Genomic DNA, 13,259 nt, shown 5'->3' on the forward strand with positions numbered 1-13,259 from the left:
AAAGCCTCTAACTACTTTAGCGCGGAGTCGGCAGCAGATGGTGGACACGGCCCGAGGTTTCGGCGGGGAGAGCGAAGGGATGCGCCAAGCGCGTACCGCCCGCCCTTAGCTCCGCGCCCGTTCCCGTTCCCCCCCATGAGCCGCCCCGCGTCTCTCCTGCCGGCCGCCCGCTGCCGCAGCGCTCCGGCTAAGCGGCTCCAACCTCTCCACGACGGCCCCGCCGAAGAAACGCCGGCCGCCAAGTACCCTCGCCTGGCCGACTGCGGACCCCCGGATTGCCTCAGCGCTCCCGGGTCGCCTTGTTCGCCGGCTTCACCCCCCGCCGGCGGGGGAGCGGCGGGTCCCAGCCTGATCGCCTCGTACCTGCTGCTGCCGCTGGCCGAGCGGGAGCAGGTGTCGAGGGCGTTGAGCGTGAGCTCCGGCCGGGAGCTGCGCTGCAAGGTGAGCGCCGAGCTCCGCCGGAGCGGATTTTGGGGGGGGGGGGGGGTCCCTGAGCGCCGGACCCGGGGAGAGCCTTGCAAAACATCCTCCCCGGTTAGAAACGCCCGGCCTGCCGCCGGTGGGGATTTAGATGCGCTGCGAGCAAGCTGTAACTCCGGGTTGCCTCGGAGGACCTTCCCCAAAAGCCTTCGGGGATGGTGGTTTGATTTATCCCCCCCGCCCTGCCCTTTTCAATATAAAATGAACAGGAAGGGTCTCGGTAACCGCTTTGAACGGCACTCCTGCCGAGCCCTGGCTCCCCTCCAGCTCCCTCGTCATTGTTTGGGGAGAGTTGCTACGCGAGCGGCTGCTTTCAACGTCCTTGAGAATGAATTTTGGTTTAATTTCCTCTTTACAGGTGTTCCCCCTCAAACACTACCAGGACAAGATCCGGCCTTACATTCAGCTGCCGTCGCACAGAAACATCACCGGGGTCGTCGAAGTCATCCTCGGGGACACCAAGGCCTATGTCTTCTTTGAAAAGGACTTTGGGGACATGCACTCCTACGTGAGGAGCTGCAAGAGGCTGAGGGAAGAGGAGGCTGCCCGGCTGTTCAAGCAGATTGTCTCCGCTGTAGCTCACTGCCACCAGTCGGCCATCGTACTTGGTGACCTCAAGCTCAGGAAATTTGTCTTCTCTAATGAAGAAAGGTAAGCGGTTATCACCAGCCAGCTCCGGGGTGAGTGGGGAGGGAGGAATGCCGCATCCAGAGACACAAAAAGCGTCCCAGGGAGCGGAAACAGCCCTGTCAGCCAGGCATCACCTGTGAGCGATCCGAGTAGGTCTCCGTCATGTGCGTGTAGTAGGTCACGGATCTAACCGGCACGCACTTACTCTTAGTTAGATCTCGACTGATGAAAGGGAGGAAGCTCGCCGGGAGCTTCCTCTCATTCAGCAGAAGTTCAGTGAAACCCACTGGTAGACAAAGGGACAATAGTTCGGATGCTCATTAGCGCCAGAAGATGTCATGTGTGCCACTCACTCAGTGTAAAATGAATAGAAGGCAGAGAGAAAGAAAGGAGGGAGACCGAGGCGTTGTGCCCGGGAGGGGGAACCGCCAGGCTGGGGGAGCAGGAGGTGTGAGGAGCTGGAGCTCTGGTCCCTCCTCACGCCTGGGAGAGCTGCCCCGTGGCCACGGCAGAGCTGCGGCTCTGGGGAAGGGTCTCCTTGCTGAAATCCCCTGCTGATCAGGGTTACGCTGCTAATAAAGACAGGCTGTGTCCTTGGAGGCTTTTTTCCTTTTGCCACTACCGCTGTCGGTGCTTTCCGAGCCCCCCGTGCCCATGGGCGTGGGCACGCACAGGAGGGAAGGGGCGACATGGTTCAATATTGGTTTGGGAATCCTGCACTGAAGAAGAGCACTTTGGTAAAACTTAGCCTAAAGCCTAGGTTTATAGAGAGGAGATCCAGAATCTAGTTGTTAAATTTAGATTAGGGAAATAATTCAGTATTTCCCTGGAGTGTTTGCTGCTCTTTTAGTGCCTCACCGTATGTGGCAGAGCCAGAAATACAGTTTTAATCAGCAAAACTGACTCTGACTGGCTGCTTATCCTGTGGAAAGCTAAAAAAATAAGTAAAAGCTGTAATGGAGTTGTGCTTAATCTGATGAAACTGGAGGTGATATTACTGAAGCAGAATAAAACGCATGTGTTTGGTTTTTTTTTTTTTAACTGGGCTAACGCTTCTTCAGGATATCGTTTATAAAAGCGATAAGAAAATTAACCAGCACTGCCCCTCTTAAACAGAAACAACCATATGTTGACATGCAAAGAAAGTAATTCCTTTGAAGGAAACTATTGCAGCTTTTCCCTCCCATAAGAAGCTGAAACATTTGTTGAAATGTTACATTGCACACAGTCTCGCTCATTTGGAAATAACGCGTTGCACAGGCGAGTGTCATGTGCATCCCATTTGGCAAGAAGAGGGTTAAGCAATGGCAGGCGGACTCGGGCTCTCCGGCACAGGTGCAGTTTCAGGGCTCCCGCAGCCAATCCCGGGCCCACGGTTCGCGTTGAGTCATATTTTCCGTTTGCAGAACCAATGGGTATTTGGCGAGGTCACGCTGAGGACAGGCTGCAGCCAACGCATCTACACCCCAGCGGGCTGCAAGGCAGCGCAGAGCCCTTCCAGGGCGAGCCGATGGCTTCCTCGCTGATGCGAAGGTCCCCTTTCCCCCCAAAACCGGAGGTTTAGGGTGGACCCACCTCCCCCTGGGAGGTGGGGGGTGCGTGGGGGGTGCGGTGGTACCCTCCGGAAAGGCAAAAAGAATAAATTACAAAATAAAATTAAAAAATAAAATACAAAACTGAGGAGAGCCGACGGTCCCTGCAGAAGGGAGCTGGACTTTGCAGTTTGCAAAATCACGCAGCTGGACTCTGTTTGCTCAAAGCCTGAACCTCAAATAGCGGCGTGCGCAATGCTTTGTAGCCGATTAACCCCCTGCAGTTGCAGTGCAACCTGCGTACATAGAAGGTGACTTGCTGATGTTCCTCGAGAGCCCCCTGTGTTGTTGAAACCCCCGGCAAATAAGCAGGCGTCACTGGGCGCCTGCCCGATGCACATAGCTGCGCTTCCATTACATGGGTCCAGGAGTCCAGGCAACTTCTCCGCTGCAAATTAAAAAATGTTTCCTCTCTTTTTCTTTATGCCGATGGGAGAAGGGGAGTGGGGATTGCCGTGGCGGGGGGCTCGCCGTGCTCACTTGTGCCTTGGTGTTGCTATTTCTAACCTTGGCTTCCTCTCCTGCCCTCCCTAGGACTCAGCTGCGGCTGGAGAGCCTGGAAGACACGCACATCATCAAAGGCGAAGATGATGCGCTCTCAGACAAGCACGGCTGCCCGGCGTACGTCAGCCCTGAGATCCTAAACACAACAGGGACTTACTCTGGAAAATCGGCTGACGTGTGGAGTTTGGGAGTGATGCTCTATACTCTGCTGGTGGGACGTTATCCCTTCCATGACTCGGACCCTAGCACTCTGTTTTCCAAAATCCGGCGTGGACAGTTCTGTATTCCTGACCACGTCTCCCCCAAAGCCCGATGCCTCATCCGCAGCCTCCTGCGGCGGGAGCCCTCTGAAAGACTCACTGCTCCGGAGATCTTGCTTCACCCTTGGTTCGAGGCAGTTTTGGAGCCTGGATATACAGACCAGGAGACGGGAACTTCGGATCAAATTGTTCCAGAATACCATGGAGACAGTGACGATATTAGTTCCTTCTTCTGCTAACCGCGAAATCTCAAAAACCTCAGCAGTTCTCACCTCCGGCATCTTCGTAGGGTTTCATTTTTCCACATTTGTAAACTCAACAGCATCTTAAAGTGCCAGTATGGTCAGAAAAGTGACCTTGTTTAAAATAAATGCCAACCCATAGATCTCCGCTTCCTGAACATACTCAGAGTTTCATCCTCTTGCTCTGCTGGTAGGTCCGTCCCGCTGGCCCTGGAGGACCCGTGCAGCTTTGCAAGAGCCACCTGGCTTCTCTCCTGCCTCCCGCATCCTCTCCTGGCGTAACTGGTCGCATCTTGGCTGCAGAGTCTTACGGCTGGTGAGATGTGAGACAGAAAGGCAGCCCCATCTCTGCTTTCCTGCGGTGGCTACGGGGCTGCAGAGCCCTGGCCGTGATGCGTAGGGTGTGGGGGGCACGAGGCGCGCCTCTAACTGAGCAAACCTGACAGAAATGGGTAAAAAGGGGAATTGACTCGGCGTGCCACACTGGCCGGCTTGCAAAGTAGCTTACTGACTGTAAGCGCACTTTAATGAGGGAAGGAGGTCTTCGCCCACCACGGCCAGCTGCCTGCTTGCTGCTGCACGTCTGGCTGATACTGCTTTCAGAGGCATGAAGCTCCTAGATCCACCCGTAAGACAAATAGCTGCTCTGGCTCTTTCCGAAGCAGAAACCGGTGGATCTCCCAGCTGGATCCCCTCCGATTCCATTTGCTGACCAGGAAAGCATTTTGAACAGACTTAAGCCTCACGTTACCATGGCATAGCCTATATAACTTTATGCCCTCAGCGAGCTTGTCAAGTAGCAGGTCTCCTTAGCTCCGAGTGCCAAAACATATCCGTTTACCAAACCGTAACACTATCGGCTGGGGCGTCTTCCCTTGGAAAACGATAAGGGGTATCTTGTACAGTACATGTAAACATGGTCGTGTTTTCCTACAGGCTCAACTCTTAAAAACATCACATCCCCTCTCCTCTTCCCTCCTCTACCCCCCAAAAAAGTTAGTCTTAAGAGTAAAATCTCCACACGCCCTTAGTTGATTATTCAGGTATGTTGTTTGCCTCTGGCTACATTTTTTTTTCCCTTAAAATTTTTTTTTTTTTTGCATGATTATTCATAGTCTTTCCAATGTGCGTGGATAATGAATATATCTAAATCATTAGCTTCCTGGGTTGGGGGTAAGTAAAGCTTAGTCCTGCCTAAAATTTCTGCTTTGTTTCACATTTGTGTCCAGTGGCTTATGCAAAGAGATGTCCATTCGCCTTAGGCGAGAGCACGGCTTCTGAAATGGCCGTGAGGTGGCTAACGTATGTCCCCAACACGGCACAGTTCCAGTGAAGTCATTTTAAGGGTTAACCCCCAGCAAGCTGCAGTCCCACCACGCGTTGCGAGAATACCATGTATACCTCATGGACTGTGTACTTTGTACATACCTTACTGTTTGGGGTTTTGTTTTCTTGTTTTGTTGTACTTTGTTTGTCCTAATAAGAGGTGTTGAAGAGCAATTTAATGTGAATTATTGTTGGCAATACTAACTTGACAGAATCATGAGCATTAAGAGCAGGGCACTACAGCTCTCCGTTGCACTAAACCTCTCATGATTGCTTGACATTTGTATCTGTGATACAGTTTAACCCTTCTATGAAAAACAGTACATTTGTATATATTGGTAGAAAACTCTGCCAGAAAAGCTAAAAACACTATGATGTCCAACTTGTAAATATGTATATGTATGTGGAAGCCTGGATGATAAAGTCTGACTTGTAGAAAGTTTTAATAAACTTGGTTTCATAATGTTTGTCCCTATTTCTTGTTGTGTCTTGAGAGGAATGCAGCTTAATTATGTTTGGTTTCATCTGAAAAGACGGGGTTTGGCCTCGGAGAGGATCAGCTCATCTACGGTCCCTAAGCGTGCTCCATCGTGCCGGAACCACCGGAGCCTGAGCCCTGACTCCCCCAGCTCTGCCTGGGGTTGAATCCCCCTGGAGATGAGTGGAGACAGGGGATGGCTCCTGCCTTTTGGGGGGTGGAAAGGGCCTGAGATGTCCCCAGAGCTACATGAAATGGGGTATCCTGTTCATCTGAGAAACAAGGGGGAGAGGAGTTACAGCCCTGCCTCTGAACTTCAGAAACCCTATTGCCTTTCAGCACGTGCCTTCGTTTCCATCTGCACCCTGTGAGCAGAAAATGCTATGGCACTGCAAGGCTGTCACCCTGCACCTGTGTGCGTGGCAATGTGATGCTCAAGCCAGTGGAAAATCGGATCTCAGGTGTCTAAAAGTGAGCAGCCAGAAGCAGAGGCAGTGGTCGAGAGCATTGGCTTTAGCGGGGAGCCGGAGCCAGTAGGCAGGGGCTTGACCCTGCTGCCGGGAGGCAGCAGAGACGCCACCCGGTGCTCCCGTTAAAAATGAAGGGAAAGATTATTACAGCTGCTTTTCTTTGTGGCAAGAAGAGAGGAGTATAAATAGCAGCAGTATCAAGGTTAGAGAATGTGCTTTCCTGAAAGAGATCAAGCCACCCTTGTAATCCACCCGGAGCGGTGAGATCATCGCTCACAAGTAGAGAGGAGGAGGAAGAGAGTCTTGATTTTTATTTATACTTTGCCTCATGTTTAACTTTGTCCTTTTGCTTGAAATCTGTTCACCAGAGCAACTGCTTCCAGGCAGCTCTTGAGCCGGAGCAACTTTAAAAAGGGTTTTGCTTTTAGAAGGGGAGTGGAAAGAGAAAAGGAGGGAATAGGGACACAGGCAGTGATAAAGCAAAGTGCACTGACATTAATTAGGCACCTTGACTCCCACTCTGAGAAACCAGCAATCTGTGCAGTAAGCATATTTTCTTAGCACTTGCTGAGCGAATGTCAGACACCAAAATATCTCAAGTTACTTTACTGATGTTATTCTTGCAAGACTTGTAAAAATACATGCGCCACATAGCCTGGCTGATTAAGTTACCCCCTGCCCTACCATGCTTTCGGGCTTGGACAGAAGCCCTGATGCATCCTTTTAAAACAACTGCAGGAGGTTTGTGTTTTGGTGAAACCTTCAAAACTTCCAACCTCCTTTTTTTCTTCCCCTTGCAGTTAAGTCACCCTTAGTAGGTGAATGTGTAGGTCATCCCATGACTTTATTTCACATGAGCTAAGCTGCAGAGCAATTAAAATAAACGCCAAATTGTAGTAACATCTGCGAACAGCCTCTGTGTTGCTTTAGGGATTATAATGCAACATCCGTTTGTACAGCAGAATAAATTGCTATTGCTTCGTAACCCCATCGTTTGTATTATTGTATACAAAGTTTCAGAGCATGTTGAAAGAACCAGCATATTAAGTGATTAAACTTTGATGGTGGGTGTGAGAACTTTGATTTATGCAATGCATACATTTCTTTTTGAGAGTCATAATTTGTCTATTTTTAAATGCTCCTTTTGGATGAGGACTTTATGAATCTCTTATGTATTTCTCAGACCCGGTCACCATTTTCATCTTCAAGTTGAAAGATATTTCTGGCCTCTGTGAAGAGTGCTGGGAACCTTAGTCATCCTCTGTTTGCTGCTGAAAACACAAGAAAAGTTGAGGTTTTTCACAACATCCTGGGCTCCATCCTAAACTGGCATCAAACCGCCTCCCAGTCAGGGTAGAACTTACATCCTAAATATATGCTTTTATCAACTCTTGATACTTTGGCTGCATTTTAGGCATCAGTTCAATAATTTTCTTTTAAAGTAGCACAGGAGAATTTATAAACCAGCTTCCTCTTAATGCGCCAGGTAAAACAGCCAGCTCAGCAAGCTCAGGTTTAAGGTCAACATCTCTTTGCCAAGCAGGTGATACTGCTGAGGTTATTTGCAGTTAATTAGGGAGGATTGGTAGAGGTTCAGTTCTACCTATGCTAAAAAGTGCCCTGATTTTAGGAGAACACCTTCAAGTCAGTCAAAGGCACTTCTGCATCCATGTAGCATTTATGAAAGAAAAGGGAGAAAAGAACAATTTTTTATACAGATGTACAAGATGAAGATTCATTGCACTTGGCTGGATTGCAAAGCCAGTGCAATGCTCTTCTCTAGCTCTGCTTTAATGCACTGAGGTTAGGCCTGAGAGACAACAACTTGAAAAACACATTTTATTCAATCAGTGCTGAGGGCATTCTGTCAAGCAAATCTCCAGACTATCTCTTTACACAAAAGCAGATTTTTTTTCCCCCCACTTTTTTCATGCTGTTGCATTCTGTCAGGGAAAAAACCCCGACGTTTAACATTATGGCACTGCACAGATTTAGCAGCACAAAGAAATATCCTATGCAAATGCTTCTTACAAATACAATGTTTTCCTAGCGAGCATTGAGAAGAATAGCTTGACATGTAACCACAGTCTGAATTATTAATCCCTTGCAAAAAATGGCTTTGTTAAATGCAACATCTCTCAGAAGTATTGTTGGTAAAAGTGCCGTGAAATTTGCAACAGTTCTTACCATGATTCCTCCATAACTTGCAAAATCCTGTTCTCCAAGTGAAATCCAGAGTTCAAATTTCAGCCAGGATCAATTTTTGTTGCAGCAAAACGACAAATCCTTCAGGATATGAGTTCACAGCAGAAACAATTTTTTTATTTTTTTTAATGAAGCCAGCTACTTAGAAAATGCCTTAAAGAAAACTCATTAGTTTTCATTGCCCTGTATGTATTTACAGTATTTAACCAGCTAAACAAGCTAATGTGCAGCACTTCATTTCCTAATTTGGCTTTGAAGCCGGAGCAGCCGAAGTATCAATTACATTCTGTCAAATGCAAACATTAACATAACTGTATGAAGCAATCATGTTTCTAACAACAGCAAGCACTGCCCAGAGGACCAAAATAAATAAAATTCATAGAGCAAGAGGTAACGCTTTTCTTTACGGCAGGATTAGGGCTGGCGAGTGCCCGTGCGCTTTCCTCTCAAGGGACGTTTGTCTCGCAGGGCTGCGGAGGCAGCCCCGGCGCTGAAATGCAGGTGATTAATAAGGCACTTGCTCACCGAGGGCACGGTCTCATCACAGCGGGCGTGGATTTCTGCATGCAACTCCCACTGTTATTAACGGTTAATTAATGTGTAATTTGCAGAAAGAGATGAAACTGGGACCTCGGCGGTGTGTTGTGAGCACACACACGGGCTTATCATTCGAAGAAATATCAGGGTGACACGAAGGGTGGATGACAGAAAATAAGTGCGGCATGAATCAGCTGCCCCGTGTTTATCATACGGCGCTGTTGTGGGAAAACATTCACCTCCACTGACTACCGTCTCCTGCCAACAACAAAAGTCGAGTTTGATAAATTATTAGTGGAGATGTTCTCAGTGGCTTTGCTTAGATTTTACTCCTCTTGCGCAAATTGCAGATTAGGAAAGGATTAAGTAACAACAGTGTGGCTAAAGTATTACACATCGTGCTGGCGATTAGCCAAAGAATGTAGCATGCAAAAGCTGACATTGCCTAAGAAATCAAATATAGCTCCGGTCACCACAGAAAATGACTCTTCCCCACCACCTAAGGTAGTTGCTCAGTTTCTCCTGTGTCACCCAGTGTCTTGCAGCAGCAAATTGTTCATTACAGGGCTTTTTTTTTCCTTTCCTTTTTTTTTTCTTTTCTTAACTTCCAGGTAGTGACAAAGCCATAAACATTTAGATGAATCACAGAAACCATAAATGTAATTGAGTGTAAAGCCATTGTTGGGCCTTGTGATAACATCCCCGTCAAGTCTCGACTTGTCAGATTCGTAGTCTCGCTAAGGTTCAAATACTGCGAGTTTTCTTTGCTGTGCTAGCAAACGGGGGCAAAGTATCAACGTAATTTGGGGCAAAAGGCTGCCCAAGGCTCTCATGCCCAATGACAAGGACTTTGCAGATGGGCAGTGGGACACCTGGTGTGAGTAAGTGTTTCCCCTGGTGAGTAAAGGCAGCAGAATAAGGCTCACAAAGGTCAGCTGGCAGCCTTTGTTGCAAAGCAGGGGGGCAACAGCCCTCAAAGCCCAGGCAAAAGGGTAAAACCCACCCTGGCGCTTGTGTGCAATTGTTGGCTGACAAGCAACAATTCCTCAAGGTGGGAGGAAGAGGCCTCACCCACCCTCATGCCTGTGCCCAAGCTGCCTGCATCTGGGGGAAGGCAGAATGCTGTCGGGCCAACAGGTCCAGCCAGCCGCAGGAGAAGCACCAGCAGATGCCTACAGATGTGCGTGGGAGCAGGGCAGGAGCCCATCGGGCTCCCCCTGTGATGTGCCCCCTGCAGCACAGGGACACTGTCCTTCAAGGGGGCCTGCAGGAAAGATGGGGAGGGACTCTTTATCAGAGCCTGTAGTGACAGGGTGAGGGGTAATGGCTTTAAATTAAAAGAGGGTAGATTTAGATTAGATGTAAGGAAGCAGTTCTTCACGGTGAGGGTGGTGAGGCACTGGAACAGGTTGTCCAGAGAAGTTGTGGAAGTGTTCAAGGCCAGGTTGGATGGGGCTCTGAGCAACCTGGCTTGGTGGAAGGTGTCCCTGCCCATGGCAGGGGTGGTTGGAACTAGGTGATCTTTAAAGTCTCTTCCAGTCCAAACCATTCTATGTTTCTATGACACCGTGGCCCACTGATGCCCACCTTGCTGTTTAAACATCCTCCAAGGACCTTCCTATCGAACAGTTGCTTGGCTGCCCTTGACCCTATCTGTACTTTGGGGTCTCGAAATGCTGCAGCAGTGACTTCCACAGCAGAGCTTCGCGCCACTCCATTAAATTACCTTGCTTGGAAAGGGGATGTGCTCCAAAACACAACAATACGACTGGAACCACTGAAGAGGACCAACTGGCCCAGTTTTGGAGGGACTTTGCGCTGCCCTCGCTCCTTGTGGGGACCGGAGGCGATGCAGAGCGGCCGTGCTCTGTGCAGGGCAGCAGCCTTTGGAGACGGCTGCAGCGCCCGGGGCAATGGGGACTCAAACCCAGTGGACAGAAAGGCTTAATCAGCGAACTCGTGGGATGTTTTATCATGGGTCTTGTGATCCTTAATATGTAAAAGCCCTGTCTGCTGAAGTTAATGATCTCTAGGAGGTTTCAAACTTTCATGTGAGGAAGAACGAGCAAGTGTCCGGTCCTCGCTGTTACAAAGAGGGATTTGAAAGGATGTGTCCTGTGATCTCTTTGGACTATTCCCTGCTTGTCACCGGTGTCCCAGCCAGATGCTCCATGCTGCAAAGGCATGCTTGACCGGCTACCTCATTACAGCAGGCAGAGCTTTGTCCTTTTATCTGAGCAGCTGGCAAAACAATAAATTAAAAAATAAGGCAAAGTCAGCAAATAGTTTTCTTTCCCCATGTGCAAGGTTAGAGGAACTACTCCCCCTCCTCCAGAATGATTTCCTGACTTGGTAATATTTTTCTCAATCTCCTCTTCTTCTTTTTCTCCAGGCACGTGGGGAAAAGCAGGATTTGTGATTCAGCCAGAGGGGGAGCACCTTTTCATGCCGTGCTGCAGCCCAGACGATTCATGGGCATGTGCCAACCGCAGCGAAAGCCCTGAAATATCTTTCTCTAGCATGGAGCAAGGGTGGCTTTGCAGGGAGAGCGCTTTCGACACATCAGGATGGGACCTGGGCTCCAGCCATGAGGGACAACCCCCCCCAGCTGCAGGCTCGTCAGGCAAGCCGTGCTTGCTGGAGACAGCACTGCCTTCAGTAGCTACGGCCAGGAGATGCTCCATCCTGGGACATCTTTCCGTGCTGGAGGGAAGATGCTGGAATCGCATCTAGCTTCAGCCCCTGGTGCTGGCTATGGCTCGGGGTCGCCGGCAGAGCTTTGGCTGCCGGACACAGGCAGGGCTGCTCCCGCAGGGCGCCGGGGGCCGCGCTGGTGACCCGGGTCTGGCCCGTGATGCACATCCTGCTCACGCATGTGGGCATGAGTCAGAGCCCAGGAGGAAGAGGCCTCACCCAGCAGCAGGCAGAGCGGCGCAGGGAGCTGGGGCTGCGTGCTGATGGAGGTGATGATTGATTGCTTATTACTGCTGACAGCCTCCCTCGGTGAAACGCCTGCACCTGCGGCGCGGGGAATGGGGTTTGGAGATCACCAGGTCGCCCGCCGCGCTGTCAGAGGTTCAACGCAAACGCTACGGGATGGGTTTGTAGAGGCAGCTCAGAGCCTGCCTTTCGGCATCTGTGTACCTTAGAGCTGAAGGACACACACATCCCACGCCGCAGCCCATCTGCCACGGTGAGAAGGCACAGCGAGGCTGAGCAGATCCACGTCCATCCCCCTCTACTCCGCTGTCATGAGACCCCACCTGGAGTACGGCGTTCAGCTCCGGGGCCCCAACATAACAAGGACATGGACCTGTTGGAGCAGGTCCAGAGGAGGGCCACAAAAATGATCAGAGGGATGGAACACCTCTCCTATGATGACAGGCTGAGGGAGTTGGGGATGTTCAGTCTCAAGGAGAGAAGTCTCTGGGGAGACCTTATAGTGGCCTTCCAGTACTAAAAGGGGGCCTACAGAAAAGATGGAGAGGGACTCTTTATCAGACAGTGTAGTGATAGGATGAGGGGTAATGGTTTTAAACTGAAAGAGGGTATATTTAGATTAGATGTAAGGAGGCAGTTCTTCACTGTGAGGGTGGTGAGGCACTGGAACAGGTTGCCCAGAGAGGTTGTGGATGCCCCGTCCCTGGAAGTGTTCCAAGGCCAGGTTGGATGGGGCTCTGAGCAACCTGGCTTGGTGGAAGGTGTCCCTGCCCATGGCAGGGGTGGTTGGAACTAGGTGATCTTTAAAGTCTCTTCCAGTCCAAACCATTCTATGATTCTATGCTGGGCAGAGGCCTCTGGAAAAGCAATGCAGTCTTTACCTCTCTTCTTCCCATCAGCTTGACCTCAGTCTTGCTATCTTCAGCACCCGTCAGCTGCTCTTTACCCAGGTGCTAATCTTGCTCAGGCACTGAGACAGCTGAGCGACGGTCCAGCTGCCCCCCCCCCACCTTGCCAGGAAACAGGTGTCCAGATCTTTTGACCCCTGCAAATGATTGCATTTAATTATTTCTGGAAATTTTCCACTATGGTCTTAGTGTGATTCTTCCAGAAATCAGGTTCATCTTTGCTAGGAAGCTGTCGTGTGTCTCAGGCAAAGGTCAGGATGAATCATTTTGGAAAGCACTCCAGCTGCAATGGACACCCAGCACCGGGTGAGTGGAAGCATGTCCATGGTTTGGCACTTACTTAAACACAAAGCCCTGAACAGCCCCAGCACTTCTCAGAGTCAATGGGATGACTTGCATAGAGCAACAAATGCCGGGTATGACTGTAGGCAGTTCAAAAGCCAGCGGTAGATGGATCACTGTCTCGCAGCTGTGGCTTTAAAAGGGTTATGGATTCATTTGGAAACAACTAGCAGGAGTGACTTTGTAACAGACAGGATTATTTAGTCTCACCACATGCCGAACATAGACAAAGTACAGGTCAGCACTGAGATTCTTCCAGTGACCATCACATAAACCACCCAACAGGATAACACACCGATGCGCTGGATAATGCACTTTCCTTAGGTATGTTTGCAGCCAGTGAAG

The 13,259-nt window shown here is 50.0% G+C and overlaps 1 protein-coding gene across 1 annotated transcript; it reads left to right on the forward strand.

The window, feature by feature from the left end:
- Positions 1 to 5,497, forward strand: TRIB1 (tribbles pseudokinase 1). The gene is made up of 3 exons (XM_052788198.1): positions 1 to 441; positions 839 to 1,131; positions 3,237 to 5,497. The coding sequence occupies exons 1-3, from the start codon at positions 136 to 138 to the stop codon at positions 3,703 to 3,705; spliced, it is 1,068 nt and encodes a 355-aa protein (XP_052644158.1). The 5' UTR covers positions 1 to 135; the 3' UTR covers positions 3,706 to 5,497.
- Positions 5,498 to 13,259: the final 7,762 nt, after the last annotated feature.

Source organism: Harpia harpyja, chromosome 5 (genome assembly GCF_026419915.1).
Source record: "Harpia harpyja isolate bHarHar1 chromosome 5, bHarHar1 primary haplotype, whole genome shotgun sequence".
NCBI lineage: Eukaryota > Metazoa > Chordata > Aves > Accipitriformes > Accipitridae > Harpia > Harpia harpyja.